Genomic DNA, 27900 nt, shown 5'->3' on the forward strand with positions numbered 1-27900 from the left:
GTCATTCTTAAACTTCATGCCAGTTTTAGCAAATATAATGTATTTATTTTGAAGCAGGATATACGAATAGACAAGCCAGTAATTTAGTTGAACTAGAAATTAGAACGTACAATATGCTAAATGAAAATTCCACATGGAAATTCTGTCTAAGATACTTTATGACCGATTATCCTGATGGACTAGCCTAGTGATGAAGTCTTGACACCTCATCCTGGGATGAAGATCCCACACTCAGCCTTCCTGGGAAGAGATTCACGCAACCAAGCTGACTACACATTCTCTTGTTGCGCAGAGGCGGGGCGGGTCACCTGCAGCCAAGAGTCACCACGGCAGGGCAGGGAGGCTGCACTCCACTGGGTTCTGTCCCACTGGGTCTCAGGTCTCGGCCGTGCTCAGGAGAGATCCCCTTCCTATGCCCTCCATCGCCTTCAACACGGCCGCCTGCTGTGGCTTACAGAGTCCTTCTCCTCCAAACGATCCACCATCAGCCCCCTGAGGCTCTCCAGCTCCAAAGTTCTGAATATCCGAGGCCTCTTGGTCACAACAGGCAATGGCTTTCCGCGTTGGGTCCTGAAGGCTGCACTTATCCAGAAAAGGAGCTCTCTAAAGTGTAGCAAAGTGAAATTTATGTGCATTGCGCTACAGACATAAGAAACTTAAAGATCTGTCCTGGAAGATCCACTCACTTGAAACTTTAAGATCCTGAGAGAGAGTTAAGTATTGTTATAAGTCATTTTATTGCAGCATAAAAACACGCCCGTTAGGTTTTATGAGATGCGGAATCCTACAACTCCTACACAGGAAGAATGACAGAGGATACTTGCGTGAAATTGGCAGCTTGTCTTCCCAGACGCCCTGGGACGGACAAGATGATTTGCGTGGTATTAATTGCAGAAGGCATTTCTGGACAGCCACAAGAGACTGTCCCAAACCAAACACGAGAGAGGGTGGAGAATGGCTGAGAAAGGAGGAAGCCCACTGGTCCGACGGTACATCTGACAGGAGGGTTGACTCCTGAAAGTCAAGTCCTGTGTCCCAGTGGATGAGGGACAGGGACCCCCCCCCCGCCAACCCCATGTACAATTCTAGTGCCTCAAACCTCAAGCAGAGCTGGAAAGGTCTAGCCTCACCTCTCTGGATGCAGATGGTTTCGGATAACCCTGGGCAGGGAGGGGCCCCTGACAGACGGCTTCACAGCAAGATGGTGGAAGGCAGCAGGGGTGGGGGCGGGGTGTCCTGTGTCCCATGAACTGGAGTGAAGAAGTCACTCAACAGGTTCGGAGACTCCTCTACATCTCCCAAGGAGTCCAGGTTTCACCTATCCTATGCTCCTCCCTTAGACTCAAGCTCTAAGGTCTGGGTGACACAATGTAAAATGGGTTCTCCGCGTCCCCCCCACTGTGGGGGGGAAGGCTGGGGTTTGGCTGAGATGGCAAGTTTTATCCCTGGGGAGTGGCAATGACTTTGAGAGTTGATTATGGTGCATTTGCCTATTTCCCTACTATTTTGGGTAGGATTTTAGCTATTTAATAGAGGAATAATTCAGTAGCGGCAACCAGGAGATTGAACAGGATCTTTCTTCAGTAGTATCCAGCCTAGAGAGAGGAGAAAGGGATCCAGGTTACTCTGCTGGTGTAAGACCCGACCCGCCCAGCCCCGGAATAGGAACTCCGTACCGGGACTCAACCAAATGCCTCCTATTTTCAGAGACGCAAAATGCGCTGTATAACAAAAAGGTCCCTGTCTCTCTAAGAAGTTAAGTGCAGTTTGGGCTGAGGATAGAAGACTGTGCTCTCCCGTGCAAAGCAACCGTAGCAAGACAGGGAGTGGTGATGAGGTGGTGTTCGGTCTCGTGTCAATGAGACATCAGCGTTTGAGCCAGGAATGGAAAATGTTCATTTACTATCCTCCAGTTGTGAGTGGGAGGCTGAACTCTTGACATGAAATCTGAAAACTCAGAGCTCTAATGGCATACTCAATTCTCGAAGGCCTTGTGACATCTCTCAATTGTAACCCTTTATCTTTCTCAGCTTTTTAAAACCTGCCCCACCTACCATGCTTTCTGTGGCTCATATTACACTTTGCTAGAACTTTACCTTGCATGGATGTGTATACACATGTACACACAGATTTTTTTTAAATGCATATAGAAAATTCCTCTCCACTCTGTGATTCTGACATGCTCCCTTTAAAGTGATCATCGCTGCTTTCAATTTCCCGTTTAGAAATGTTCCAAGCCCGTTCTCGTTCTAGTGAAGTGAATTAATGAAATCGCAACCCAGCACATAAAATAACAGCTAAGTGCAGAAAAGCCATTTCAGAAAAATGATTGCAGTCCCAATAAAGACTCCTCAAATAAAGGCACAACATGGGCTCAGAGTCACTTCCTTAAAATAACAGGTGGGGGCGCCTGGGTGGCTCAGATGATTAAACGTCTGCCTTCGGCTCAGGTCATGATCCCAGGGTCCTGGGATCGAGTCCCGCATCGGGCTCCCTGCTCCTTGGGAGCCTGCTTCTCCCTCTGCCTCTCTCTCTCTCTCTCTCTCTCTCTCGAATAAATAAATAAAATCTTTAAAAAATAATAATAAAATAAAATAAAAGGTGATCTGGGCACCTGGGTGGCTCAGTTGGTTGGGCAACTGCTCAGGTCATGATCCCGGGGCCCCAGGATCAAGTTCTGCATTGGGCTCCCTGCTCACCAGGGAGTCTGCTTCTCCCTCTGATCCTCGCCCCTCTAGTGCTCGCTCTCTCAAATAAATAAAATCTTAAAAAAATAAAATGTGATTTGCTAGAAAGAAGACAAGCTCAGAGATGAGCAGAGAGGCAGCAAAGAGGAAAAGAAAACCAAATCCTCGCTGGTCTCACGCGGAATCCAAAAAGGTCCAAACCACTAACACATCCGCTCATAGTGAGAACTGAGGTTTCCCCACTGCGAGACCGCGGCTGGCGGCCCCTATTCCATGGATGAGCAGGCCAAGGCCAAAGGGCGGGCTCAGAAAAGGCCCTGCTCAGAGTCGGAATTGGCTTGATCTCGGAGCCAGGGATCAAAGCCACATTTTCCTGTTTCCAAGCTACGTGTTTTTATACACTGCTGCTTCTCTAGCCGTTCACAGGGGAAGGCTTGTCTGCCAAACCCTTTGGGGAGCTCTGGGCAGGCTACCTGGCCAGCCCCAGCCTGTCTGACCCGGCACGCTGCCCCTGTGGGGAGCACCACAGCCTGGAGCTCTGAATTTCCTACAATACTAAGAGGTTCCACCACCAGCAGGAAAGTGCCTCTCAGCTGGGGACTGTTGTCTGGGGACAAGAGAAGACAGGCAGATACCGACCCGAGATGCAGGCACACCTCAGACCTCGGGGAGATGCAGAGGGAGGAGTTGAAAGCCTCTAAATTACACACGGTGTTTTGATTCACTCCATCTGCCACCACCAATTCTAAAGTCAAACTTCTTTTTAAACACCCAAACAACTCCAAACAAAACAAAAGAGTGACTAAGAGATTTTTTTAATTTTTTTTTAAAGATTTTATTTATTTATTTGAGAGAGAGAATGAGATAGAGAGAGAGAGCATGAGAGGGAAGAGGGTCAGAGGGAGAAGCAGGCTCCCCGCCGAGCAGGGAGCCCGACGCGGGGCTCGATCCCGGGACCCCAGGATCATGACCTGAGCCGAAGGCAGACGCTTAACCATCTGAGCCACCCAGGCGCCCCGAGACTCATCTTTTAAAAAAAAATCTCGGGCGCCTGGGTGGCTCAGTTGGTTAAGCGACTGCCTTCGGCTCAGGTCATGATCCTGGGGTCCCGGGATCGAGTCCCGCGTCGGGCTCCCTGCTCGGCGGGGAGTCTGCTTCTCCCTCTCCCTCTGCCTGCCACTCTGCTTGTGCTGTCTCTCTCTGTATCTCTGTGTCACAAACAAATAAAACCTTCAAAAAATAATAAATAAATAAATAAAAAAGATGAGTCTCCAATTATAAAGCAAAGGGTTCACTGTGTACGTGTACCTACAGAGCTGAGTGGGTCAGCTGGTGCGACCTCTAGGGGAGCTGAGCAGACGGGGAGGAGGCAGGAAGAGCACCCGTGACTCTCCTTTTTCTAGAAATGATGTGGGCTTCATCTAGACCCAGCTGGGCCATTACCTGCACACATTTTTTTTTTTTTTTTAAGATCCCAGCGAGCCACCCTCGCCCTTTTGAAAGTATGGATAAGTTAGGTTTTAGCACTCTGATACCCTGGGCCAAGCTCCAAAATAAATGTCTGGAGATTTTTTTCTGATAAGCCTCCAGCTATGGGAAAACGAACCACTAAGAGAGAACAGACCCCCGACTCGGCCCACTTTACACGGGGATAGAAAACAAGCAGTTCCTACCTCACTCTTAACAGAGCTGGGTCGTGGAATCGGCTGTCCGTCACGGCTTACTGGACAACACGGTCTAAAATGCCAGAAAAAGCAACAGGCCTTTCTGAGGCCTTTCTCCTCAGCACAGCTTGGTATTTCTGAGAAAACCCAAATGATTTCAAATGCAACTGGTCTCTCCAGTTCCACCAAAGCTATGTGATACCGGCAGACGAGCCAACCCCCTTGCAAACTGTAACTGAAGTGCCGACATGAACAACACAGGTAAAAATCCAGTAAACGCTAGAATCCGACCTCTCTTCCAAGAGGGCGTTGTCACTATATTCAGTACATCGCCTCGGTTGGTCAGTCAAGCACCCCAAGAACACAGTGGCCTTGCCCCCACACCCGTCTTCATTTCCGTAATCTTGGATCTTCTCCATCACCCCCAGGGACACACAGACTGCCCTGGGAAGGCAGGTATCATGGGCCACTCAGGGAGCCTACGTCTGCAGGAACTCATCACCAAAGACAGAATTTACAGGGCAGTGAACTGTGGCAGAAGAACATTCACGCTTCCCTTGTCACAGTCGCTCCAGCACACAACTCTCCCCCTCGAGTGCCCTGCATGCGGATGCCAGGGACACTGGAGAAGCACACCGGAACGAAGACACCCAACACCATGAGGATCGGACCACTGGACAGCTCGCAACACCGCAAGCGAGTTCTGCAGGGTTTTAACCTTGGGATTTTGTTTTGTTTTGTTTCAGATTTAGCCCACGAGGGGCTCGGTCCCACGGATCCCGTGACCCTGAGACCGTGGCCTGAGCCACCCAGGCGCCCCGGGGTCTTAAAACTCTTACACCAGAGGACGGCACACTTCTTCTGCGATCATTTAGGCTCTGGGGGCCGCGCGACCACTGTGGCAAATATGCAACTCTTGCCACGCTAAGTCAGCAGGGCATTTTGTCTGTCCCCCAGGAAGTCGGGGCTGGCTGCGTTCACCGACCCTGCCCTAGACTCGGGAAGTTAACATGAGAAACAGAGTTCATCTCTAACGGTAGAGGAGCTCCCACGACACAAGAGGACCATCTGACAGCCCTTCGGGCGGGACCAGAAAGGAACTCACCTTGGCCAGCACGGCCACCACCAAGCCCAGGAAAGCCAGTAACAGCAGAGCGAGTTTTCCTTTGTTGAAGCGCTTCAGGAGGAAAAATTTTGCCCAATCCACCTTTGACTGGCTGTTGGGAGGATACCTGAGCTTGTTAGCACCTTCCCTCTTTAAACTTTTTAGTAGACAGGAACGTTGATGCGAGAAGGTATCGAAACTGTATTTGCCGTGATAGGCTCCCATGCCGCTAGAACCTGGAACAGAGAGAACAGACAACACTGACTCCAGTGTAGGTGACACAAGCTACCTGTCTGTGTGAACCCCGACAGAGGAAACCCCCAGCACTCCCTGCCGCCCCCATCTCACTTCTCAGTGCAAGGGGCTCTTTCAGGAAATTCCTCCCCGCATTCACCAGCAAGCTGATCTCCCTGCCAAACGGCGCTCTCCAAGGGTCCCGCGAGGACTTGTGGCTCTCCGGGCCAGCGGCTCTCACCGGGACCAAGGTCCCTGCTCTGCGTTCCCTAAATCCATCCTCCCCACAACCCCCCTGTATAAAGGCGTCAGTGCTCCCGATCCCAGAGAGGGTGAGGGAGCTTGGCAGGGTCAGGCAACCTGCCCAAGGTGGAAAATGCAAAGCCAGAATGTGAATCCAGGTCGGCTGGACTCTTAACTACCGTGTGCTCTTTTCCTGCTGTTCCATGTGGCTTTATCCATAGCCCTCTTTACCCACTTGCTTCCTCTAAGCTCCTAGAGAGCAACAACAGAGTCAGGATGACAGGGTTACCCCACTGGGTGATAGTAAGCCAGTGGAAGTCCCTGCCCTCTTAAAAAGCCATGCTCCAGGACAGTCTTCTTTATTATGGGTACTGGGGAGATACGCCGCACAGATGAATGGGGCCAGGAAGGCACTTACTGGTGCTTTACGGGGCTGCTGGTACATCATTCAGGGACAACTGAAGCTATGGGGAAATTTGGCAATATGCATCAAAAGATAAGCATTTTTAAGGAAAAATCGAAACTACATGTCAACGCATTAACAGTGTTTATGCCTGGGAGAGTATTACATTTCGTCCTTACAGGTGTCTCCAGTGTTCTGTTGTTGCTCTTTTCCCCAAAAAACCTCTTGTCACTTTTAGAAACAGGAGGCAAAAAGCATTTCACTTTTAAAAAAAAATAGCTCTAAGCCTTTTTAAGACAGCAATGACACTCTGAGACAGTCTTCCTATGGAAAAAATCAGAAATTGCACAAAACCGCTTTAGAGTCCTAATACCGAAAAATCTGGAATCATAAAAACCTAATGCCAGGAATTAAACGCAAACAGGCCCCATCCGTAGGACAGAGCAGTATGTGGTTACTGAAATCATGACACACGACCATGCTGACGTGGGAAAATATCACACTATCCTCTCACACATGCGGTGAAAAACAATCTACAATAGGATACAATTTTGAACAAAATTTTATGTATATGTATGTAAAGAAAAGAATTTTAAGTACGTATACCAGAGCCTGGATTCCTTCTGCATTTAGCGGGGGGAAGATTCTGTTATAAACAGGAGGGTGCTAAAGGCTATCTAGTCAAGCAAAATAGGGACTGAACACAAGTCACTCAACTTGCACTCAGGAGGTACCAGGGACGACACGTGAAGCAGTGAGAGTCTTTGGTAGGAGCCAGGATCCTGGGGGGCACTGAGGTATAGGAGACTGGAGTCTCACCGAATCCTTTTAAGAATCCGAGCAGTGAGGAACAGTAGCCCCCATCCGGTAAGCTCTCGTCGCTTTCGTTCACCGCCCCTCCCTCCACAACACGCGCAATCCATCAGCTTGACCCCCCAAAACATCCAGCCCCTTTCCACCAGCTCCCCTGCAATCATGCGAGTCCAAGCCCCCACTAGCTCCAGGCTGGGCCCCCGACCGGCCTCTCACTACACGCCCCTCATGTGGGCCAGGCACGGTGCTGGGTGCTGGCCATCCCTTTACGTCCTAGAAGGCGACACGGGGCGTGCTGGGAAGCAGGCCGCGTTCTCTGGGCCTCGGGGTGAGCCGGCCCGGATCAGAAACAGGTAGTCCTGTTAAAATGAGCCACTTCATTCCCATGGACTCATTATGCAATCACAGAGAGAGACAACAGAGCAGGAGCTTTTAAGACAGGGGTTTTTATTGCCTTTTACTCTAAGAATTCCTCCACGTTCATTATTTGTGATACTTTTTTTTTTTAAGATTTGTTTATTTATTTGAGAGATAGAGAGCGCGAGAGGGAAGAGGGTCAGAGGGAGAAGCAGGCTCCCCACCGAGCAAGGAGCCCGATGCGGGACTCGATCCCAGGACTCCAGGATCATGACCCGAGCCGAAGGCAGTCGCTCAACCAACTGAGCCACCCAGGCGCCCCGCTACCTCACTTTGAAAAAGACAGAGGGACCTTATCTATGAATCTGAGACCTGGCTTTTGGCCCCCCCCCAAAAGTCCCCTTCTTCTAAGAGAAGAAGAATAACCAAGTTAATAACCAATAAAAAGTAAACCAATGAAAGGAACAAAGTCAATTAGAGGCTGTGCTGGGGGCTACTAAAGACGGGAGGGGGTGACAGGACAGAGTCAGCCCTCGGCCGGAGGGCCTGGCAGGGTGGCGGGAAGGCACCTCCCAACGGGGTGGCCAGATGATCTGAGCCACCGTGCGACTTTTGTAACCGGTGCCACGCGCGGCACACAGGAGTACTCACCCACTCCTCCGAAGGGCAACGAGCTGAGGGTGAAGTGCATGATAACGTCGTTGGCGGTGACGCCGCCGCTGGACGTGCCGTCGATCATCCGTCGGACAAGCTGAGGAAGGGAACACGGGCTCTGGGTGAGTGACGCCCGTGGCGCAGGGAGGGGACGCACATGGACACGCACGGAGCCACATGCGTCAACACTTCACAGCGCCGTTGCACTTGGCAAACGTGATCGTGTCTACGTGCTCTGACCCGTGTCTGGTCCTTCAAGGGGCGCAGCACGGAACTGTCTGTTCTACCGCTGCGCACCCGAGATGGCCACAGCAGCCTCTGTCCGCGAGGGACAGTGCAGACCACATTCTGGTTTTCACCCATCGCTACCATTTCTCTGCCTCTCCCCTAAGTGACGGCGCAGGATCGACAGATACCCTTTAGTGTGTAGGACCTGCCAAGAACATTTAAGCTTTCAGACTTGGTATTCTATCTGTTTTGAAGAAACGGCTGGCCGAAGACCGGAACGGGCACGAGGACACCTGACCGGTAAATGCCATTTCACCTCGCTGCCCACAAGCTCTCGGGAGTTCGAGTCATGAGCGTCAGAGTGGACTGTGGTCACTGAAGGTGACCCCGTTGCTGGGCAGCGCGCCCCCACGGACTTGCACCCTGCCCAGGAGACTTCGGGCTTCCAGGTTCTCGTCCGCATCGCCTGTGGTCGTTTCAACTGTCCGACCACAGTTAATAACCCATTATTGACGGAGACCCACGCGTTCGGTGTCACTTCACAAAGCCGCACCTCCACAGCACGGCAGGCTCTAGAAGCTGTGCGTCACCATGGGAGGCTCTCCGCAAAACCTCTGGCGTGTGAACTCCTCAGACCTTGACGGGTCCCGCCTCCCTCCGGGCCTCCCATTTCTCCAGAGGGCCCCTGAGCCCACTTGCCCACGTCGAGGCCACTGTCCCTCAGAAACAGCCGGTCCCCTCACGAGCCGTGCAGCAGGGTTGGGGGGGCCCGCTCACCCTGGTGTACTTATGGCGTCACACACTCACCTGGGCTGGTATGGCCCCATTCGCTCTAACGACAAAGGAGCTCGAGAAAGCGAAGTGTGCGACTGCGGAACCACGTTCATGACAGTGCCGCAGACCTCAGTCCCACGCAGCCCACCTGAGCACTGCAAATGCCACCGGGGGTAAGAGGGAAGGCTCTCACACAGGACCGCCCTGGGGCTTAACGCCACAGAAGCTTCTAAGGCTGGTATGGAAGCCTTCCAATTATAGGGGAGATGTTTGCTGGTGCAAAAGTTCGTGACACAACCCTGAAGACTCAGGTCTGACCCCAGGGAGTATGGCAGGGGTGACAGCCGTAACTCCAGGGTCTCATTACCCAAGACAGCCATCTGGGAGCAGCGCCTCACTTGGTGGACTCTGTGACTCGACAAAATAGAACATCGTTTGCTTTGTGGCCAAGGAGGAACATGGTCTGTGATAGTGGCTCGTGCCGGGGAGTCATCCTCTGGAGCGTTTACCTTATTGTTGTGAGAAAAGATGTAGAAAGCCAGCGGCTTTTCACGGCTGTTTATGAATTTTATGGCTTCGTCGGCATTCTTCACAGACACGATGGGAAGAACTGGCCCGAAAATTTCTTCTTGCATCACCTTGGCTTCAGGATCGACGTCAGTAAGGATTGTTGGGGCTGGAAAAGGAAGGAGCGAGGTGAAATCGTGAAGTCGAAGACAGGAATGCCAAGCTCTCACCGATCCATTCCCTTGCCGCTCTTGCCCAAGTATTAGCTAGTGACAAAAATAAAAATAAAGTCCTGAGTCTGGACATGGAGGAACCGTGCACTTCTGTCTCCAAGCTTGTGCATCAGGGGATCCCCATGCAAACCGAGGGAAAGATACAGACACTTGAGAATATTCCTATCTAACCCTGTTCACAGCCATATTCGCACGGACCAGGCGGTTATGTTTCCGTTTTGCCGTGCACAGGTCCCTCTGGGGGAGCAGACAGCCCCTTTGTGGATCAAGTTAGCACGACTTCTTAACTCACATGCTTTCATGCGTAGGATCTCGTTGCCCTTTATTTCAACTGTTAGACGAGTTAAGAACGGACTTCAAGGGTCAAGAGTCCCTGAGTTCAGGGGCACCTAGGTGGCTCAGTCATTAAACATCTGCCTTCGGCTCAGGTCATGGTCCCAGGGTCCTGGGATCGAGCCCCACATAGGGCTCCCTACTCAGCGGGAAGCCTGCTTCTCCCTCTCCCACTCCCCCTGCTTGCGCTCTCTCTCTCACTGCGTCTATCTGTCAAATAAATAAATAAATAATCTTTAAAAAAAAAAAAAAGAGTCCCTGAGTTCAGAGTTCCAGCCACTATGGGGAAGGCGCACGAGAAAGGAGGACATCATGGATGCTGACAAAAGCTTTGCAGAGCGTCCAGGCGTCCGTGCCAGGCCAGGCACCAAATAGGAACACTCCGCAAGACCCCGTAAACAAGCCGGGTCTTCAACTAAAACAGAAGACACCTGCCAATAACAAGGTTGCTCTCTTCCTTTCCCCCGCGTTTCCTACTGGGTCATCCTGGCAACGTGGCAGAAGACAGCTCTCGCCAGCACCCCAAAGGGTGCTGTCTCTGCTGTCACCCCAAAGCCGCCACCTGCTGCTTCCCAGGCTCAGAGAACTGTTCCATGTGGGTGTCTACTCCCCACAGAGCCGTGCGCTCAGGTAAGCTGACCTGGACTCCAGGTCAGGGGGAGGTGCCTAACTGGTTGAGCTAATTGCAACAGACCTTTCCTCTTGCTGCCGATGAGCCGAGGAGTGGGCAAAGTCAATGGCTGATGGGAAAACAGAAGGATGAAAAACTGGGGGTTTGGAGGCCATTACTGATGAGAGAGAATACATTCTTCCTCACTGTTTGAAGTCCTTTATGGTTTTAGGTTTTTTGAAGCCGGGTTTTTTGGGAATGTGCAGCATCCCATCTGATAAGAGGGGCTAAGTGAAGTCATTCGGGGCAGCTCTTCTGCCAAATAAATGTGTCTGTTATTCCTCTGTCACTTTATGTTATTTTAGAACAACGTGTTCGGGGCACCTGGGTGGCTCAGTCAGTTAAGCGTCTGCCTTCGGCTCAGGTCAAGATCCCTGGGTCCTGGGATCGGGCCCCACATCGGGCTCCCTGCTCAGCGGGAAGCCTGCTTCTCCCTAGCCCTTCCCCTTGGCTCGTGCTTTAAAAAAAAAGAAATAGAACAATGTGTTCAACATGCAACAGGAATACATATTCATGGCAAAGAATAAAAGAACACAAAAAGAAAGTAAACAAATAATGTCAAGCCTCATAGATCAAAACATTATTTCCGGGCTGCGTGGGTGGCGGAGTCAGTTAAGTGTCCAACTCTTGGCTTCGGCTCGGGTGGTGACCTCAGAGTCATGAGAGAGAGCTCCAACAGGCTCTATGCCCAGGGCAGAGTCTGCTTAAGATTCTCTCTCCCTCTCCCTCTCCCCCTCCTGCCCCATCTCCCTCTCTGTAAGTAAATAAATAAATAAATAAATAAATAAATAAATAAATCCTTTAAAAATAAATAAATAAAACAAGAAAACATTATTTCTGGAACAGTACTGCCACTCGCTACTTGTGGCAGAATGATTTCCTCCTTGGGCTGTCCCTCCAGCCAGAAACCAGAAAGAATTACACAAGAGTTCTGTTTCGCTTCTCAGGGTGCTAGGCTGTAGGAAGGAAAAAAAAAACAAACAAAAAAACGTACGTGTAAAGGCAAAAAGCCAGTGTGACACGGGTGCTGTTATTTATAAAGACATAAAACCATCTCTGAGTGGTTTATAAGGCCGCACACGAGAAAACAACGTGTCATCGCTTATTAAACGTTATGTATCTACGAGTTTATTCAGAGACAATAAATAGAGTCAATGAAAACTGTCCCGCGGCCCGTGTCCCCAGAGCAAGAGGTGAATCTCCATTACCTATGTAGCGCGTCGCCTCGTCGGTCTCCCCACCGAAAGCGATCTTTTGTCCTTCAAGCAAATTTAGTATCCTCTTAAAATGATGAAGGTTGATGATCCGCTCATAATCAGGAGATTCTTTTATATTTTCGCCATAAAATTCCTATTTAAAACGGTAGTATTTAATTGCCACAAGTGTCTTTAGTAAGCGCAAAACCCACTCGCGCCCAAAAAGCCACCTGGTTGTAGATGAGCGCCCTTCTCCCTCACGTCATCTAACAGTGTTTATGCTTTCTTGCAGGCTGTGGACGAGAATTAAAGCAGGGGCACAGACCAGAGGACTCTCTGTGATGTCCGGGGTTCGTATGGATCTCCTGCAGACTGGTCGGGGGCCATCCTGGCGGTGAACGCTCTCAATTTACTCTCAAGTCAAGAGGAGCGTTGTTCACTACCCCCGTAAGCGACGCCCTCAGGCCTAGGTGCCAAGAATCACGCAGGCAGCTTGCTGACGGGCCCCAACTTCCCGGGCCCCAACTCCGGAGCCACCAACAGTGGTTTTCAAGGCTACTTGCCCCTTAGAATCACAGAAGGTGAGGACTGGAAGCTTCCATACGCAGTTCCCTGGTAGAACCTCAGTTGAGAACTGCTGTCTTAAGGACAGAAATGCCTCAAAGGAAGGCAGAGGGGATCCTATTTCTTTGAAACCAAGTTCATCCCCCTATTCAACTAGGCACGTCTTCTCCAATCTCCAGGGGTTTTCCCTCTCACAGGTACCCCGAAGCCCTGCCATCCCGCATTCCTTGGGTCTGGCCAATACCCCTTGCATGTTCTCCTTTTCTGGCCCTATCTTCAGTCCCATGCCTCACGGCCAAGTCCCACATCAAGACCTTCAGGCCCTTGTGCCCAGAGTGACCCTGCCTGGATCCCTGCTTTTCTGTCAACTTCCCGGGACACGCTCTTCATTCTCTGATCATAATGTGACTTCTCGGTGTCCCCAATCCTTCCTTTGAGGGCTCAGTTAGCATCTGCTGAGTGAACCGTGACTGTTCCAGTAATTTCTTCCACCCAGGGGGCTTAATGACCCCCTCCCACCGGTGAGCTCAGTCACACTGGTTCACCCCCCTCTTTCTTCCCAATCCTACATTTCTTCGAGGTTTAGCTCAGGCCACTACCACAGCATTTCTCGATTCCTTCTAGAGAGATCTTTACTTGGAACACCCTGAAAGACTGATAACCAGACCGAGAGTATAGGATCCATACTTCCTCGGTTAACTCGCTCCTCCAAACTACTGGCCTCCCTGAGCCCTCTGCACACACAAGAACCGATAACCTGAATCAGCAATGGCCAACAGGCCAAAGGGCCTCTGACTGCACTTCACAGGATTGGCAACATCCTCTAAAAAAACCATGAAACATAGCTATTTCATTTTTTTTTTCAGAGCCCGTGCCATAACTCACCAGTTGTTTCAACACATCAACTAGACAGCTGAAGTGGGTTAAACACCAACCTATCTTGCTCCTAACAGACATTCTGTGAAAGGTGCCCAGAGCATTCTGAATAAGCCCATAAATTAATTCAGCCACATGTGCTCCTGGAATTCTCCTGGCGGGCGCGGGGGGGGGGGGGGGGAGCAGGGGGAGGAAGGACCAGGGATTCTGCCTGCACAGCTGATTAGATGCATAGCTTAACGAAACCAATGGACTCAAATGCGTTAAGCACAAACCTTCAGGGTTTCCTTAATCTTCTGCACAATTTGATTCTGGAGGGACGGTTCACAGAGAATGTAGTCAGGAGCAATGCAGGTTTGGCCACAATTCATGTACTTCCCCCAAGTTATACGCCTGAGGGGGAAAAAAACCAGAAAAGTCATAGAATTCACTCTACTATTCATCTGCTACACCTTTTTCTGTTGTTTGACTATTTTGCAACTAGCATGTATTCAGAGATTTACTGAGTAGTCTTTGTAGTTATTTTTTTTTAAAGATTTTATTTTTTTATTTGAGAGAGAGAGAGAGAGAGAGCAGGAGGAGGGGCAGAGTGAGAAGGACACGCAGACTCTGTGCTGAGCGCCGACCCCGTGCGGGGCTCGATCCCATGACCCTGAGATCATGACCTGGGCTGAAATCAAGAGTCGGGTGCTTAACTGACCGTGCCACCCAGGCGCCCCTGTGGTCTTTATAAAGAACAAAAATGTTTTAAAAATTCATCTCTTCATCAGTTGGTTGCGACTCAGGGTGCAATTTCCCACTGACACAGTATACTCTAAGGAGCAGGGACATTCTCATGCCAGCTCGCGGGAAACAGTACTTTATAAAGCAACGAAGCCACTGCCTGTTTTGAGAAAAACAGCAGACTCCCCACACCCACTTCTCCTCCCACTCTAGCCAAGGGGACTTCCAGATGTCAGGAGTTCCAACCAGACTTCAATTCTCCCGGTTGTGGCTCTAGGTCCTGCTGGCAAGAGGTTCAGCTAAACAGCAGGAAAGCAGCCAGCCCCCAAGACCACCCTCTTCTCGGGGGAGCCCCTCCCTACTCTGGAAAGCCACGCCCACACATGGATCAAAGCCTGCTTCCTGAGCCTTCCCTGAAGGCCTCATGCTCTGGCAACCAGACAACCTGGACACAGCCTACCTGCCTACAAGCCCTCTTTGTGCATCTCTGGAAGGGGAACGAGAAGCCAGACCACCTCGATAAGCACAGAGCCAGTCCCGGGTTTTGGCATTTCCGGGGAGCTAAATAAACCTGATCTAACAGAGAGAGAATCTGAAACCTTTTGTTTTCTGGCTCCCAGGTGCACGATGTTATTCGGACTGAAAACATGAGTAATAACTGATTTTTGTCAACAAAGGAACTCGTTAAGAGGTGAGCATAATACCTTTCTGTTGGGAATCTAAAGATTTTATTACGTACACGTGATCTTTTACCTACTGCCCAGATCACCTACCAGCAGAAGAGTGAAATTTCTTGCTACGTCTGTAACCTTAAGATAGCACTTTTCTGTAACTCCTAAAGACAACCACGCAATGTCAAGACCCACTGCTCGTTTCTTCTGGCAGAGGCAGCAAGAGACGGTTTGGGAAAGAGTTCCACTGCCCCTGGGGACATCAACCACCCAAGCGTCCCAATGTCTCTTCGAGCCAGGAGGCCCGGGACCCCGGTGCCGAGAGGACACACCAACCTGTCGGTGTCGGGAAGCCCTCAGATATAAGTAGGCTCACCTGCAGGCAACGTCCAGGTCACAATCCGTGTCGACATAACATGGGCTCTTCCCTCCCAGCTCCAGCGTCACGGGGGTCAGATGCTTGGCGGCGGCTTCCATGACAATCTTCCCGACCGCCATGCTCCCCGTATAGAGAATGTGGTCAAACCGCTGCTTCAGGAGCTCCGTGGTCTCTTTGACGCCACCGTTAATAACAGCATACAAGTCCTTCAGGAAGGAGAAACAGAAGCACTGACGTCACCACATTAATCCCACCATCTACCGAGCACTTTCTTCGACGTAAACCTGAAGCATTCAGGAACAGCGGGGGGAAAGAGGGGGAGCAGCCCCGAGGAGGAGGCAGGAGGGCGCTGACGGGGGACACGTGCGGAACAGAGTCTGCGGGCGTCTGAGACCCCTCCGCCTGCAGTTTCCACACCGAGCTCGGCAGTGAGGACACCCAAGAGAAGAGATCGAACGGCTGGCTGGATTCGACCAGGGAGATGCACGAGATGGGGGCCGTGCGAGTGGGAGATTTTGGTGAAGAATTTGCGGTCAGGGAGCAGGGGACAGGTCCCAGCTCCAGCTGAGTGTCTCCGGCTGAACGTCCTCGCCCTCCGCAACTGTGCGGGGCTCAGCCCGGGCCAGGAATGAGCAGAACTCGAGGCAATGCAGGGGAGAGCCCTCGCTCTAGAAGTCAGATCTGGACTCAGTCTGGGCTCCGTCACTCACTAGCAGCCCTGCTGCCCATCTGTGAGCCTCAGGTTCCTTACGTGGGACTGGGGAGAGGTCCCAGCGCTCCAGACGGAGCCCTCAGGTGCCCTGTGCTCTTTCTCACGAACAGCTAGAATGGAAGAGCGCCTAGTGCAGCAGCGGCTGAGGAGCAAGGACAGGAAACAGAGAGCAAGACCGGACACAGAGACAGCTGTTCAAAAGACTCGGAGAGCACGACATAAAAGCGGCCTGGGGGGGCCTCAGGCTCCCACTCGATCCCCTACTAATTAGGAGGCCTCATTAGCTCTCGCTCACCCCATTGTTCAACTGTCCAACAAACGCTTCAAGTTTTAACTTGCATGTGGGTTAATCCGTGGGAACGTCTGTGACTGGTCCCCCAACAACCTCAGAGAGGCGGGGTGGGCCTTTCTATCCCCACGGAGTGAAACCAAGAAGAATTTATGGGGTGAGGGGCAAAGCCAGACCTTCAACCTCCATCTTCTGGTTCCAAATCCTGCTCCACCCATGACCTCTCCCTGTCTTCATCACCCTCTTGAGCCGGATAACCACAGCTGTTAGGACAACGGAGTTCCGTGGGAGGGACAGTGACTGACAGGACAGCAAGGAGAGCCCATGGTCAGCCTCCAGACTGTGCCAGTAACATGTACAACTCCAGCTGTGACTCGATCCTAAATCCTAAATCAGGACTCCTCCCTACAGCAATTTCATGCAGACAGCCATCATGACACGCACTAGTAGGAAGATCAGATGTGTGTCCCCCGACCCCCAACAGAAATAGACACACCGAGGATGGGTCAAGACATTATTACCTGGTCCAAATACTGTGGGAGGAGTTCGGTCAAGATCTTAGCCGTTTTTTCACTTAGTTCAGAAGGCTTGATAATGACAGCATTTCCTAAACAAAGCAAAAAAAGCAGGACAGCATCTTTTGATACTTGAGTAACTTTTAAAACCTACCAAAACGGTGTTCATGGTGGGAATACAGGCTAGGTACTCCTATTACTTCTGCAGCTGTGAATTCTGCTCTTCCTCAACGAGCGTTAAGAGCTTGTCTTTTTTTTTTTTTTTAAGATTTTATTTATTTGAGAGAGCGAGCTCCTGCACACGAGTGGGGGAGGGGCAGAGGGAGAGGGAGAAGCAGGCTCCCCGCGGAGCAGGGAGCCCAACGCGGGGCTCAATCCCAGGACCCCGAGATCATGACCTGAGCCGAAGGCAGAAGCTTCACCGACTGAGCCACCCAGGTGCCCCAAGAGCTTGTCTTACTTCCTCAGATTCGAACTCCTTGGTTTCCATTAGCTGACAAGAGGCTCCATTATCCTCCCCTACTCCTATAGCTTTACTCCGACTCTCACCGCTGGACTTTCCTGTTTGCCTTGGAATTACTGGGCGAACAAGCCTTGTCAACATAAAGTTGTAGACTGGGATCTGGCAGAAGTGAGAAATTAATCTTCCGGTGTCTGCCATATACCCAAGCTAGTGTTACTCCCACAGCCCACAGCTGGATGAAGAATCTGGTCAGATACGATTGGTTCACCCAACGCCAGAGTCAGCAACTAAAACCACGCGAGAACATGGATGGCTGACTCCAAACTCCTGGACCCATCAACGCCTGACTTTATAGACCCTCACAGGTTCATTCTCCGGGTATTTCAAAAAACAGTCACCATTTGCAAACAAATCTCTGGAGCCCACTTTAAAAATGATAAAATAAAGGGGTGCCTGGCTGGCTCAGTCAACAGAGCGTGTGCTTCCTGATCTCAGGATTATGAGTTTGAACCCCACACTGGGTGTAGAGATTACTTTAAAAGAAAATAACATTAAAAAAAAAATCCCTTTCTACGTCACAGCTCCTCCCAGCCCAGAGACATCTAATGATAATCCATCCCAAAACAACCCTCGGCCGGTTCCACCCCGCAGAACCTGCCTGCTCACCTATCTTGACAGTGTACTTTTGCTTTAATAAACTGCTTTGCGCTTACTGGGGGGGGGGGAAAAAAATATATATATATATACACACACACACACACATATATATATATATATATATGAACGATAATACTTTTGCATCCTCGGTACACTGCTGGTGTAAAGCAAGGCAAACCACAACAGCAAATGACCCCAGACCTGCAGCAATGGCTCCGATCAGAGGTTGAATGGTGAGAACAAAGGGGTAGTTCCAAGCTCCAATAATCAGTACAACTCCCAGGGGCTCCGGCTGAACATAGGCCTCATCCAGCATGGTGAGCAGGTTCTTCTGAGCCGGTTTAGCAGTAACCCATTCAGGAAGATTCTCCAGCACGAGATCAAGTTCGCCAAGAATGGTAATGACTTCCTGACTGTATGCGTTGAGTTCACTCTGTTACAAAGAGAGTCGCGGTTAACCTTGCACAAGCCTTGCACAAGTCTGACACACTCAGCCCTGAACGCCAAAAATCAGGTCAGGTGCACCTGCAGTGACATGTATGACACTAAGCTGGTTTGCTGTGCAGACTCCTTTCACATCCTTCGTGCCCTCAGCAAGGCCTTGCGAACTTGGCTCTAATATAGTTAACCCCTCTAAATCCTTCTTTACTGATCCAAGCCCTTTATTTTTTTATAAAGATTTTTATTTATTTACTCGTCGGAGAGAGAGCGTGCGCACAAGCATGGGGTGGGGTGGGGGAGGCAGGCAGAGGGAGAGGCAGGCTCCCCACCCAGCAAGGAGCCCGATGCAGGACTTGATCCCAGGACGCTGGGATTATGACCTGAGCTGAAGGCAGATGCTTAACCGACTGAGCCACCCAGGTATCCCAGATCCAAGCCTTTTAGAGTCAGGATTAAACATTACTTCTTTCAGGAAGACTTCCCTGATTAATATTAACCCATCTTGATCACACTTCATAAATCATAGCAATTCTGCCTCTGATGTGTATGTTAATGTCTCACCTTTACACACTGATTTGTAACTGCAGTCACACTGTATCTGAGTATGTTTTGTTTCCCAAATTCAAATCCCACAAGGGATTACTGTTTTTCTTAAGTAATCATATATGTGTACACGCACTCACACAACCATCTGTTTATAGAATGACAGATTCATCCTTTTTGAAATCTTAATTATGTCACCTTGTTTATTTGATATCACAGTCTCTCTCTACCAAAATTACTAGAAAGGAAAGTTGAGAGTTACCGTTGTTGCTATTACTACTGGTGTTACTACCCCTCAAAATAATCTTTAGGGGAAGTGAGGGAGACTCACAGAAGCAGAGCAGGGCCTTGTTACCCCTGGAATAAAGATAAAATGTAAAAACAAAGTGCTAACAAAATAGAGAGTAGGGGCGCCTGGGTGGCTCAGTTGTTAAGGGTCTGCCTTCGGCTCGGGTCATGATCCCAGGGTCCTGGGATCGAGTCCGACATCGGGCTCCCTGCTCAGCGGGAAGCCTGCTGCTCCCTCTCCCACTCCCCCTGCTTGTGTTCCCTCTCTCGCTGTCTCTGTCAAATAAATAAAATCTTTAAAAAAAAAGAGAGAGTAATATACTTACACCCTAAATATTACCCCACACCTTGCTACTCAAAAAGTGGTTCCAGGTGTTTTTGGGGAAGATGGTGAACAGGAGGATCCTGAGCTCACCTCCTCCCACGGACTCTCCAAGGGTCCAACTGCATAGAGAGTAACTCTTCTCTGAGAACGACCTAAAGACCCACAGAACACCTCTTCCACAGCTAAAGACAGAAAGAAAAAGCTACATGGAGAAGGCCGGGGCGGGGGTGGGGAGCAGAGACATGGTCTAGTCCAAAGGTACACCCCCGGCACAGGGACCCACAGCCAGGAGTGGTATCATAGGCGTGGCGATCCTCCCTGAAGAGGGAGGAGTTCAAGCCCCACATCAGGTGTCCCCACCCTCGGGACCTGCACCGAGGAGCCTCTGTAACTCTGGCTTTGAAAATCGGCAGGCCCCGATGGGGACAGGGTTAGTGAAGAACTGCAGGGCTACAAGAAACCAAGATGCTGCTCTTAAGCTGTCTGCACACAAACCCACTCAGCATAGAGGTAGCAGTTTGAAAAGCACCTGGGCCATATGTGAAGATTTATTGACTAGTTTTAGGGTGTGTGCCATATTAAAAACAGAAATACCACACCATCCCACAATTCCACTTCTGAGTATTTATCCAAAGAAAACAAAAACATTAATTAAGGGGCGCCTGGCTGGCTCAGTCGGTGGAGCACGCGGATTCTTGCTCCTGGGGGTATGAGCTCAAGCCCCACACTGGGTGTAGAGATTACCCTAAAAAATAAAATCTTAGAAAAAAAATACACTAATTCAAAAAGACTTATGCATCCCTACGTTCACTGCAGCATTATTGACAACAGCCAAGATACGGAAGCAACCTAAGTGTCTGACAGATGAACAAAGAAAATGTGGTATATACACACGTATATAGATACACACACACACACACACACACACACACACACGTATATAATGGAATACTACTCAGCCCTGAAAAAGCAAGTAATCTTGCCATTGGTGACAATATGGGTGGACCCAGAGAGGGGGAAATAAGTGAAAAAAGCCATATTGCACACTTACGTTGTACACCTGAAACTAATATAATAGTGTCTATCAACTATACCTCAACTTTAAAAAAATGAAATAATTTTTTAAAAAGCGTGGTTTCAAAACAGGCAAGATGGTATCACCTGGGAGCTTGTTAGAAAACTTCGAATCTCAGATGCCCTCCAAGACCTACTGAACTATAACTTGCATTTTAACAAGATCCCCAGGTGATTCACCAAGGCACTCGAGTTTGAGCAGCACTGGCCTAAAGCACACAGTCAGGGAGGAAAATCTCAAGGCAGCAACGACAACCCAAAAACCTCTGTCAACAAAAGAAAACCATAAACCAAAAGGCAAGAAACAGACCTGGAGAAAAACATTTTGCGATCTATTAAGCTGACAAACTACCGAAATCCGCAACATACAAAGAATTCTCAGAAATAATAAAGGAAAGGACCGCAAATGCAACACAAAAACAAGCAAGGATATAAAAGGCAATTCACAAAAGAGAACAGAGGCCAGAAGACACTTTCGTCTTTCTCTCCCTGTTGTCTGCAATCAGAGGCACTAAGCCGCATCAGCGTTTCGGGAAAGTCAAGGGAAACTTGCTTTATCAGTACGGCTGGAGATAACACTCCCACAGTGCTTACGTAATCAAAAATAAATTTAAAAAAAAAAATGCGAAAGCTCGGGCGGAATTAGGTCCCCAAGTGGGGCGGCGGCAGGCGGGTGTCCCGGCGCCGGCCGCCGCGCGCGTACCTTGCACAGGTCGGCGGCGAGGGCCTCCAGGATGTCCTTCTCGCGCTCCTGCACCATCCTGCGCAGGGCCTCGAGCTGCTGCAGCCGAAACTTCACGGGGCGCGACCGGCCGGACGCGAACGCCTCGCGAACCCGCTGGATTTGGCTCTCCATGGCCTGGTCCTGCCGAGAAGGGGGAGGTCGGGGAGCGCCGCGGCGGCGAGGGCGTGGCGGGCCGGCGGGATGCCCCCGCGGGCGGGCGGGCGCCGCCCCCCTCCCCGCTGCCCCCCGTCCCGCCCGGCGACCCCTCGGCACGGACCCGGAGCCGCACCTCTCTCTCTCTCTCACCCGCCGGCTCGCTCGCTCCGCCGCGTCCTCTGCAACTGCCCGGGTCCTGCAGTCCAACCGCCGCCCGACGGGGCTGGGCTCCACCCGCAGCCGCGCGCCGATTGGCCGGCGCGGGTCACGTGACCTCGGCGGGCCGGCCACCGCTCCCGGGATCTGGCCGCCCGGTGCGCCCGGCAGGGGAGGGGTGCGCGCGGCAGGAGAGGGCTGCGGCGGCCGCGCGCGCGGAGCCGGCGCCGAGGTTTCCGACCGGGGACGGGGAGCGGCGGGCGAGCGGCCGAGCGCTGGAGGGAAGCGGACGCGGGGCAGGAAGCGCGCCGACCGCCGGCGGAGCGCGGCCCACGCGCAGAGACGCCCTCGCGAGGGGATTCCCTTCCCTCCTCCATCTTGGGGCTCTCAGAGGCGGCCCAGCGGACCGAGGCGGGAGGCCCGGCGCCGCCCGAAGCCTGGGGCGCCGTGGGCCGGGCCTCGCCGCGTCGGTGGGCAGTGAGCGCCATCGCCCCGCGCGGCCGTGCGGCTCTGGGCCTTCGAGACCGCCGCCCGCCGCCGCGTCTCCTGCCCGCGCTCGTCGCTGCTCTGACTGCGTGCAGCGTGCACGGTTTTCCAGAAAGCCCTCCGAGGTTAATCTCCCGAGGGCAGGAAGCCGGGACCTCATCCAGGGCCGTGCTGGCCGAGTGCGGATGTTCAAAACGCTCTCCCCGGGCTGCCTCTCACCCCGCTAGCAACCTTCCCATTTTTCTGTTCCCCTTTGCACCAGAACTCCTCCAGAGAGGGCACCCACGCCGCTCGCATTTGCCTCCCGCTTGCTGTGTGCCAAATGCAACGAGGTCATCCTCAGATCCCGCGGCGGTTGGCCCCACTCATCAGTTGCCATCTTCTGGAGCCCCCGTCTTGGCTTGTTTTCCACCCCTCTGCACGCTTCTGGTTTTCTTTTTACCTCCCCGACGGAGCCCTCTGCGATCTCCTTTCTGGACCAGCCTTTGGACCACTTCTCTTTTCACGGCCCAGGACTTACTCCTCTAATCCCGTGGGTGGTGGTCAGAGACGGCTTTAAACTCAGTCTCTAGTCCCACCCTTTTCTCCAGAACCCCAAGGACCGTGTTTAACTCCATCCCGTTCATCTCTATTTGAATGTATTAATGGGCATCTGAAGTTCACTTTAGGTAGAACTTTTTCTTTACCCTCATCGACCAAATACAAGGCACACCTCCTCCAGTGTTCCCTACTTCAATAAATGGTATGTCCTTTATCCCGTTTACCCAGGCCAAAGTCCTTGAAATCATCCCTGACACTTCTCTTTGGCCCTATGTTCAAAAAATATGTTGAATTCCAACCACATGAACCCTAGTCCGAGCCAAATCATTTCACTTGCAGGGTCTATGGCACTAGGATCCTACTGCTTCCCCTGCTTCTACTCTTGGATTCTGTGGCGGTTACATATAGGTCATTTCTCATTTCTATACTTGCCCTTGTATACTACTGTACCGTGGGGGCCCAGAGTGTATAGACTACTTTCCCCAGGTTCTCATCCCGGAGCTTCTGCCATTGGAAGGCGTAAGCAGGAAATAAGGTAGGAGGTGGAGAGTAACCGGCTTGCTTCTGGATTCAATAGTGCAATAGTTGCTGGCCACTTCTCCAGTGAAAGGGGAGGTAGGATCATTCCCGACTCCAGCAGCAGTTACATCCTCGGTCCAGGCAACACTTCTGTTGTAAATAGAGGATGACGGGGGACAGGCACCAGACCTGATGCAGCTCCCGTGCGTTTCGCCAAGGGTATTTTTAGCAGCCTCTAATCTTTGATACCACTCCATTCTTCCATTTGATATGTGACTCCTAAAATTCTGCCTGAAATAACTAGAGTGGTTTCTCTTTCCCGGGCTGGACCCTGACTGACACATCTCGCTACAACCTTTTCTCCAGCTAGCTGTCATGGGTCCTTGTTTATGACCGTCTTCCCCACTCGAATGTCTTATAAAGGCAGGGACTTTGTCTTGCATGTTCACTGTAATATTAACATCTAGTGTAGAACGTGGCCATTGGTTGGTATTCAATAAAGATTTATTGAAAGAATGAATGAATGATACACTGCTGAGTAGTCTCAGTGTCTTGGCACTCCACATTTGCGGCTTTCTCAAGAGCGTGTAAAAATTGAGGCTTATTTAGAATCTTAGGGAAGGAAGAAGTTGTCATGACCATCAAACTCTACTTCTCCCTTGCCTTTTTTTGGCAAATAGAAAGGGGCGGGGAGCCAGTTCACGGGCGCCTGGGTGGCTCGGTTGGTTAAGCGACTGCCTTCGGCTCAGGTCATGATCCTGGAGTCCCTGGATCGAGTCCCGAATCGAGTCCCACATCGAGTCCTGCATCGGGCTCCCTGCTCGGCAGGGAGTCTGCTTCTCCCTTTGACCCTAACCCCTCTCATGTGCTCTCTCTCATTCTCTCTCTCTCTCTCAAATAAATAAATAAAATCTTTAAAAAAAAAAAAGCCAGTCCACATGAAGATATCATGGTTAAAGGGGAGAATGCAGGCTTCTACATTCAGGAAAAGCTATAATCTCTAACACACACCAAGTCTTTAAACCAACTCAGTAACTAGCAGAGATGCCTGTGAATAACAGGCCAGCCATCTAATGTTAATATTTAGAATTGTGGAGCAATGTTTGAATTACCCCAGAGTTCACCACAGAGTATACCCAGTTATCTTTTTAATCTGATCTGCGTGGCCATTTTTTAACTCATTACGTAAATCATTATGTAAAGGACCAGATAAATCAAAATGCAAATCTTGCCACAATTTTAAAAAAATGTAAATGAACATAATTCCAAAGTGAAAATAGAATGGGAATCGGTATCCTCTAAGGCTAGTTAATCTCTAAGCGGCTGAGAGCTGCTTCTGCTGAGGATAAGGTGTGAGAGTTTCTTTAAAAGAATCTTCTAATGGCACAGTCACCAAGAGTTTGACTCTTTACCGATTCTTAAACATTTTCTTTATTAGTTGGAGAAATCAATGGCATTTTGTTGGGCACAATTTAAAATCACATCCAGGGGCGCCTGGGTGGCTCAGTTGTTAAGCGTCTGCCTTCGTCTCAGGTCATGATCCCAGGGTCCTGGGATCGAGCCCCGCATCGGGCTCCCTGCTCCGCGGGAAGCCTGCTTCTCCCTCTCCCACTCCCCCAGCTTGTGTTCCCTCTCTAGCTGTGTCTCTGTGTCAAATAAATAAATAAAATCTTTAAAAAAATAAAATAAAATAAAATCACATCCAAATACTTTCACAGAATAAGGTGATATATGTATGGAAGCAGTGAGAGACTGGGGATTCTTTGACCACATTCCCAAGTTGAAACATTCTCCCTTTCAGCCTTTGAATATGATAAACTCATTGATTCAAGTAGCTGTGGGCCAATGAAATCACCCCTGCAAGATCCAGGGCGAGGAAGTGAGGGCTTACAAGCCATTTCTTCCAGGAGATGTAGTAGACTGGTGATTTTAGTATGCCTGCCCACCATACTCTTCCTACCTCCCTGTCTCTGTTGTAAAAGAAAGTTTGTTTATCAAGGATAATCTACTCCATGACCCCTCTTCCTCACCTCAGGGTTTCCATATGACCCATGCCTGTCTGGTGAGAGTATCAAATCTTCCTAGCCACAGTGATTGAGTCAGGAATATCCAGGGGACCCAGGGACTTTTGTTAGAACTATCATGAAAGAGACATGCTTTTCTTTTTTGTTGTTTTTTTATTTAAGGACTCTCTACACCCAACGTGGGGTTCGAACTCACAACCCTGAGATCAAGAGTCACATGCTCTACCAGCTGAGCCAGCCAGACACCACCCCCCCCACACCCGCCAACCCAACCAACCACCCCCTGGGGACATGCTTTTCCCTATGGGATCACTAGCTAATTTGCTGGCACTCTGAGAGAAATGACTTGCTGAGAAGAAAGCTAATACAGAGGAAGGCAGAGCTCAGAGACAGTGTCTTAATAAGATTAGTTGTATCTGGTAAGGCTTGAAGCTAAAGGTACATCTGTGAAGTACATCTCCAGTTTCCTAAGCCAATAAATTTCCAAATGTTAGGGACCCGAAATTTGAATTGAATCTTTGCCACTTGCTACCAAAAGAGACTTTATTATAGAGAGACTTGCTACACTTCACTTAAGTCTGTTGTCCATGTCCTTTGATTAATTCCACTATGTGATAAAAGGAGTAAAAAGATCTTAAAAGTGTGAAAATATATGTAAGCAATCAGTACACTCCTTGCAGGGGAGCATTAGGTATGAGCAAGTCATCCAACTTCGTAGGAATCCAAATTAGGGCCGGAAGGAAGAGAGAAGTCCTGGGCATACACTCACAACCTTAGCCCCTCTCAGGTTGAGAGAATTAAGGGTGTGTATTCTACCTTTGCCTTTAAGAAGACTCTTCTAGCTGACAATTGAGATCAAATGTCTAAACTTTGCATATAGGCTACAATTGTTTTAAATAATAAGCATTACATTTTTTATTTGCTGTGACACAAATATAAAATAGTGTGTGAATTAGAAATGTATACAATGAAGGGACTCTGGGTGGCTCCATCAGTTAAGCGTCTGCCTTCTGCTCAGGCCATGATCCCAGGATCCGGGGATCGAGCCCCACGTCAGGCTCTCTGCTCAGCAGATAGTCTACTTCTCCCTCTGCCCCTCACCCTGCTCTCGTGTTCTCTCTCACTCTCTCAAATAAATAAAATCTTTTTTTTAAAAAAAAGACATGTATACAATGAATTCTTACAGAGTCAACCCACCTATGTGTCTACCACCCAGAACATTACCAGCATGCCAGTTATGCCCTTACCCAAACTCTGCTACAGAACTTCTGGGTGAAAGCAAATAATGTCTAACATGTTTAACTTTCAAATAATTTTCCAACATACTTACACCAATTTATATGCCCCATTGATAATATATGACAGTCTTGTAGCTTTACAGCCTCTCTGTGCCTCATAATGTCGGTTTTGAAAAATGATCTCTCCTGGTGGGTGTGTGGTCTTACGTCATTATGATATTACCTTATATAACATTTCTTGTTAAATGTATCTCTGGATATTTAATCTTTTTGTTGCCATTGTAGGTAAGGCCTTTCTTTTCATTATATAATCCAGGTGGCTACATGGGAGGACTGTTAATTCCTGTATGTGAATTTCGTGTCTTGTTAAAATTTTGAATTCCTCTTAATCGTTTCCAGTAGTTTTCAGCTGATTCTCGTGGGTTTTCCAAGGATACAATTGTATCATCTACTGAATAAGCTTAATTTTATATTCTCCATTCCAGATTTATACCACTGATTTCTTTCCCTGCTTAATGGCTTTAGTAGTGTAATAAACTGATGTGATAGTAGAAATGCTGGTTGTGTTCAGGACTTGAGAGATAACGTTTCCAATGTTTTTCTACCAGTAGTATGCTGGCTTTAGGCTGACATACACACAGATGCAAACACACACACACAGACACACACACACACACACACACACACACACACGAGTAAGTTTGTGTGTTCATGTTTTGTAAAATCATGTTCAGGAAGTATCCAGGGAGTCTGCTTTATTGAATGTGTCTAACAGGAATGGTTGAGCATTTTGTTCAATGACTTCATAGTGCTCATAGAGATGATCCTATAGTTTTTCTCCTTAGATTTATTTTTTTTTTAAAGATTTTATTTATTTGACAGAGAGAGAGACACAGCGAGAGAGGGAACACAAGCAGGGGGAGGGAGAGAGAGAGAAGCAGGCTTCCGGCTCAGTAAGGAGCCTGACACGGGGCTCCATCCCAGGACCCTGGGATCATGACCTGAGCCAAAGGCAGACACTTAACGACTGAGCCACCCAGGTGCCCCTCCTTAGATCTATTTAATGATAAAAGATATTAATTGGTTTCCTCATGTTGGACAATTCTGGTTATGTGCTATTTTATTAAGTTGCTAGATTTGGTTAATATTTTATTTAAGAATTTTTCAGGGGTGCCTGGGTGGCTCAGTCAGTTGAGCGTTGGACTCTTTTTGTTTTTAAGATTTACTTATTTTTTTGGAGAGAGCACAGAGGGAAGGGGCAGAGGGAGATTGAGAGACAAAAATCTCAAGTAGACTCCCTGCTGAGCATGGAGCCTGACCCAGGGCTCAGTCCTACAACCCTGAGATCATGACCTCAGCCAAAGCCAAGAGCCAGACACTTAACCCACTGAGCCACCCAGGTGCCCCAAAGCATCTAACTCTTGATCTCAGCTCAG

General features: G+C 49.8%; 1 protein-coding gene across 5 annotated transcripts; it reads right to left on the reverse strand.

Annotated features, from left to right (window-relative positions):
- Nucleotides 1–19: 19 nt before the first annotated feature.
- ALDH3A2 (aldehyde dehydrogenase 3 family member A2) lies at nucleotides 20–21748 on the reverse strand. 5 transcript variants are annotated; one of them, XM_035724632.1, is made up of 12 exons: nucleotides 21635–21740; nucleotides 21325–21488; nucleotides 18152–18383; nucleotides 16837–16922; nucleotides 15312–15520; nucleotides 13817–13934; nucleotides 12114–12255; nucleotides 9672–9838; nucleotides 8158–8257; nucleotides 5457–5692; nucleotides 4361–4424; nucleotides 719–1595 (listed from the first exon to the last, which is right to left on the reverse strand). In XM_035724632.1, exons 2-11 carry the CDS (start codon nucleotides 21475–21477, stop codon nucleotides 4401–4403), a joined length of 1467 nt encoding a protein of 488 aa, XP_035580525.1. In that variant the 5' UTR covers nucleotides 21478–21488; nucleotides 21635–21740; the 3' UTR covers nucleotides 719–1595; nucleotides 4361–4400. The 5 variants fall into 5 exon arrangements, with proteins under 5 accessions (XP_027481982.1, XP_035580523.1, XP_035580525.1 ...); XM_035724631.1 differs by having other exon boundaries at nucleotides 4361–4488; XM_027626181.1 differs by lacking the exons at nucleotides 719–1595; nucleotides 4361–4424 and adding an exon at nucleotides 20–603 and having other exon boundaries at nucleotides 21325–21486; nucleotides 21652–21748.
- Nucleotides 21749–27900: the final 6152 nt, after the last annotated feature.

Source organism: Zalophus californianus, chromosome 16, assembly GCF_009762305.2.
Source record: "Zalophus californianus isolate mZalCal1 chromosome 16, mZalCal1.pri.v2, whole genome shotgun sequence".
Classification (NCBI taxonomy): Eukaryota; Metazoa; Chordata; class Mammalia; order Carnivora; family Otariidae; genus Zalophus; species Zalophus californianus.

What these genes read in the sequence shown, in the direction of transcription:
- ALDH3A2 (XM_027626181.1), bottom strand. Translation starts at nt 21,477, where the DNA reads ATGGAGAGCCAAATCCAGCGGGTTCGCGAGGCGTTCGCGTCCGGCCGG. An exon ending in AGATTAAGGAAACCCTGAAG is followed by an intron (nt 12,256 to 13,816) that starts GTTTGTGCTTAA and finishes CGTTTTAAATAG; the next exon opens with GAATTTTATGGCGAAAATAT. An exon ending in TCTTTTCTCACAACAATAAG is followed by an intron (nt 8,258 to 9,671) that starts GTAAACGCTCCA and finishes TCCCTTCCTCAG; the next exon opens with CTTGTCCGACGGATGATCGA.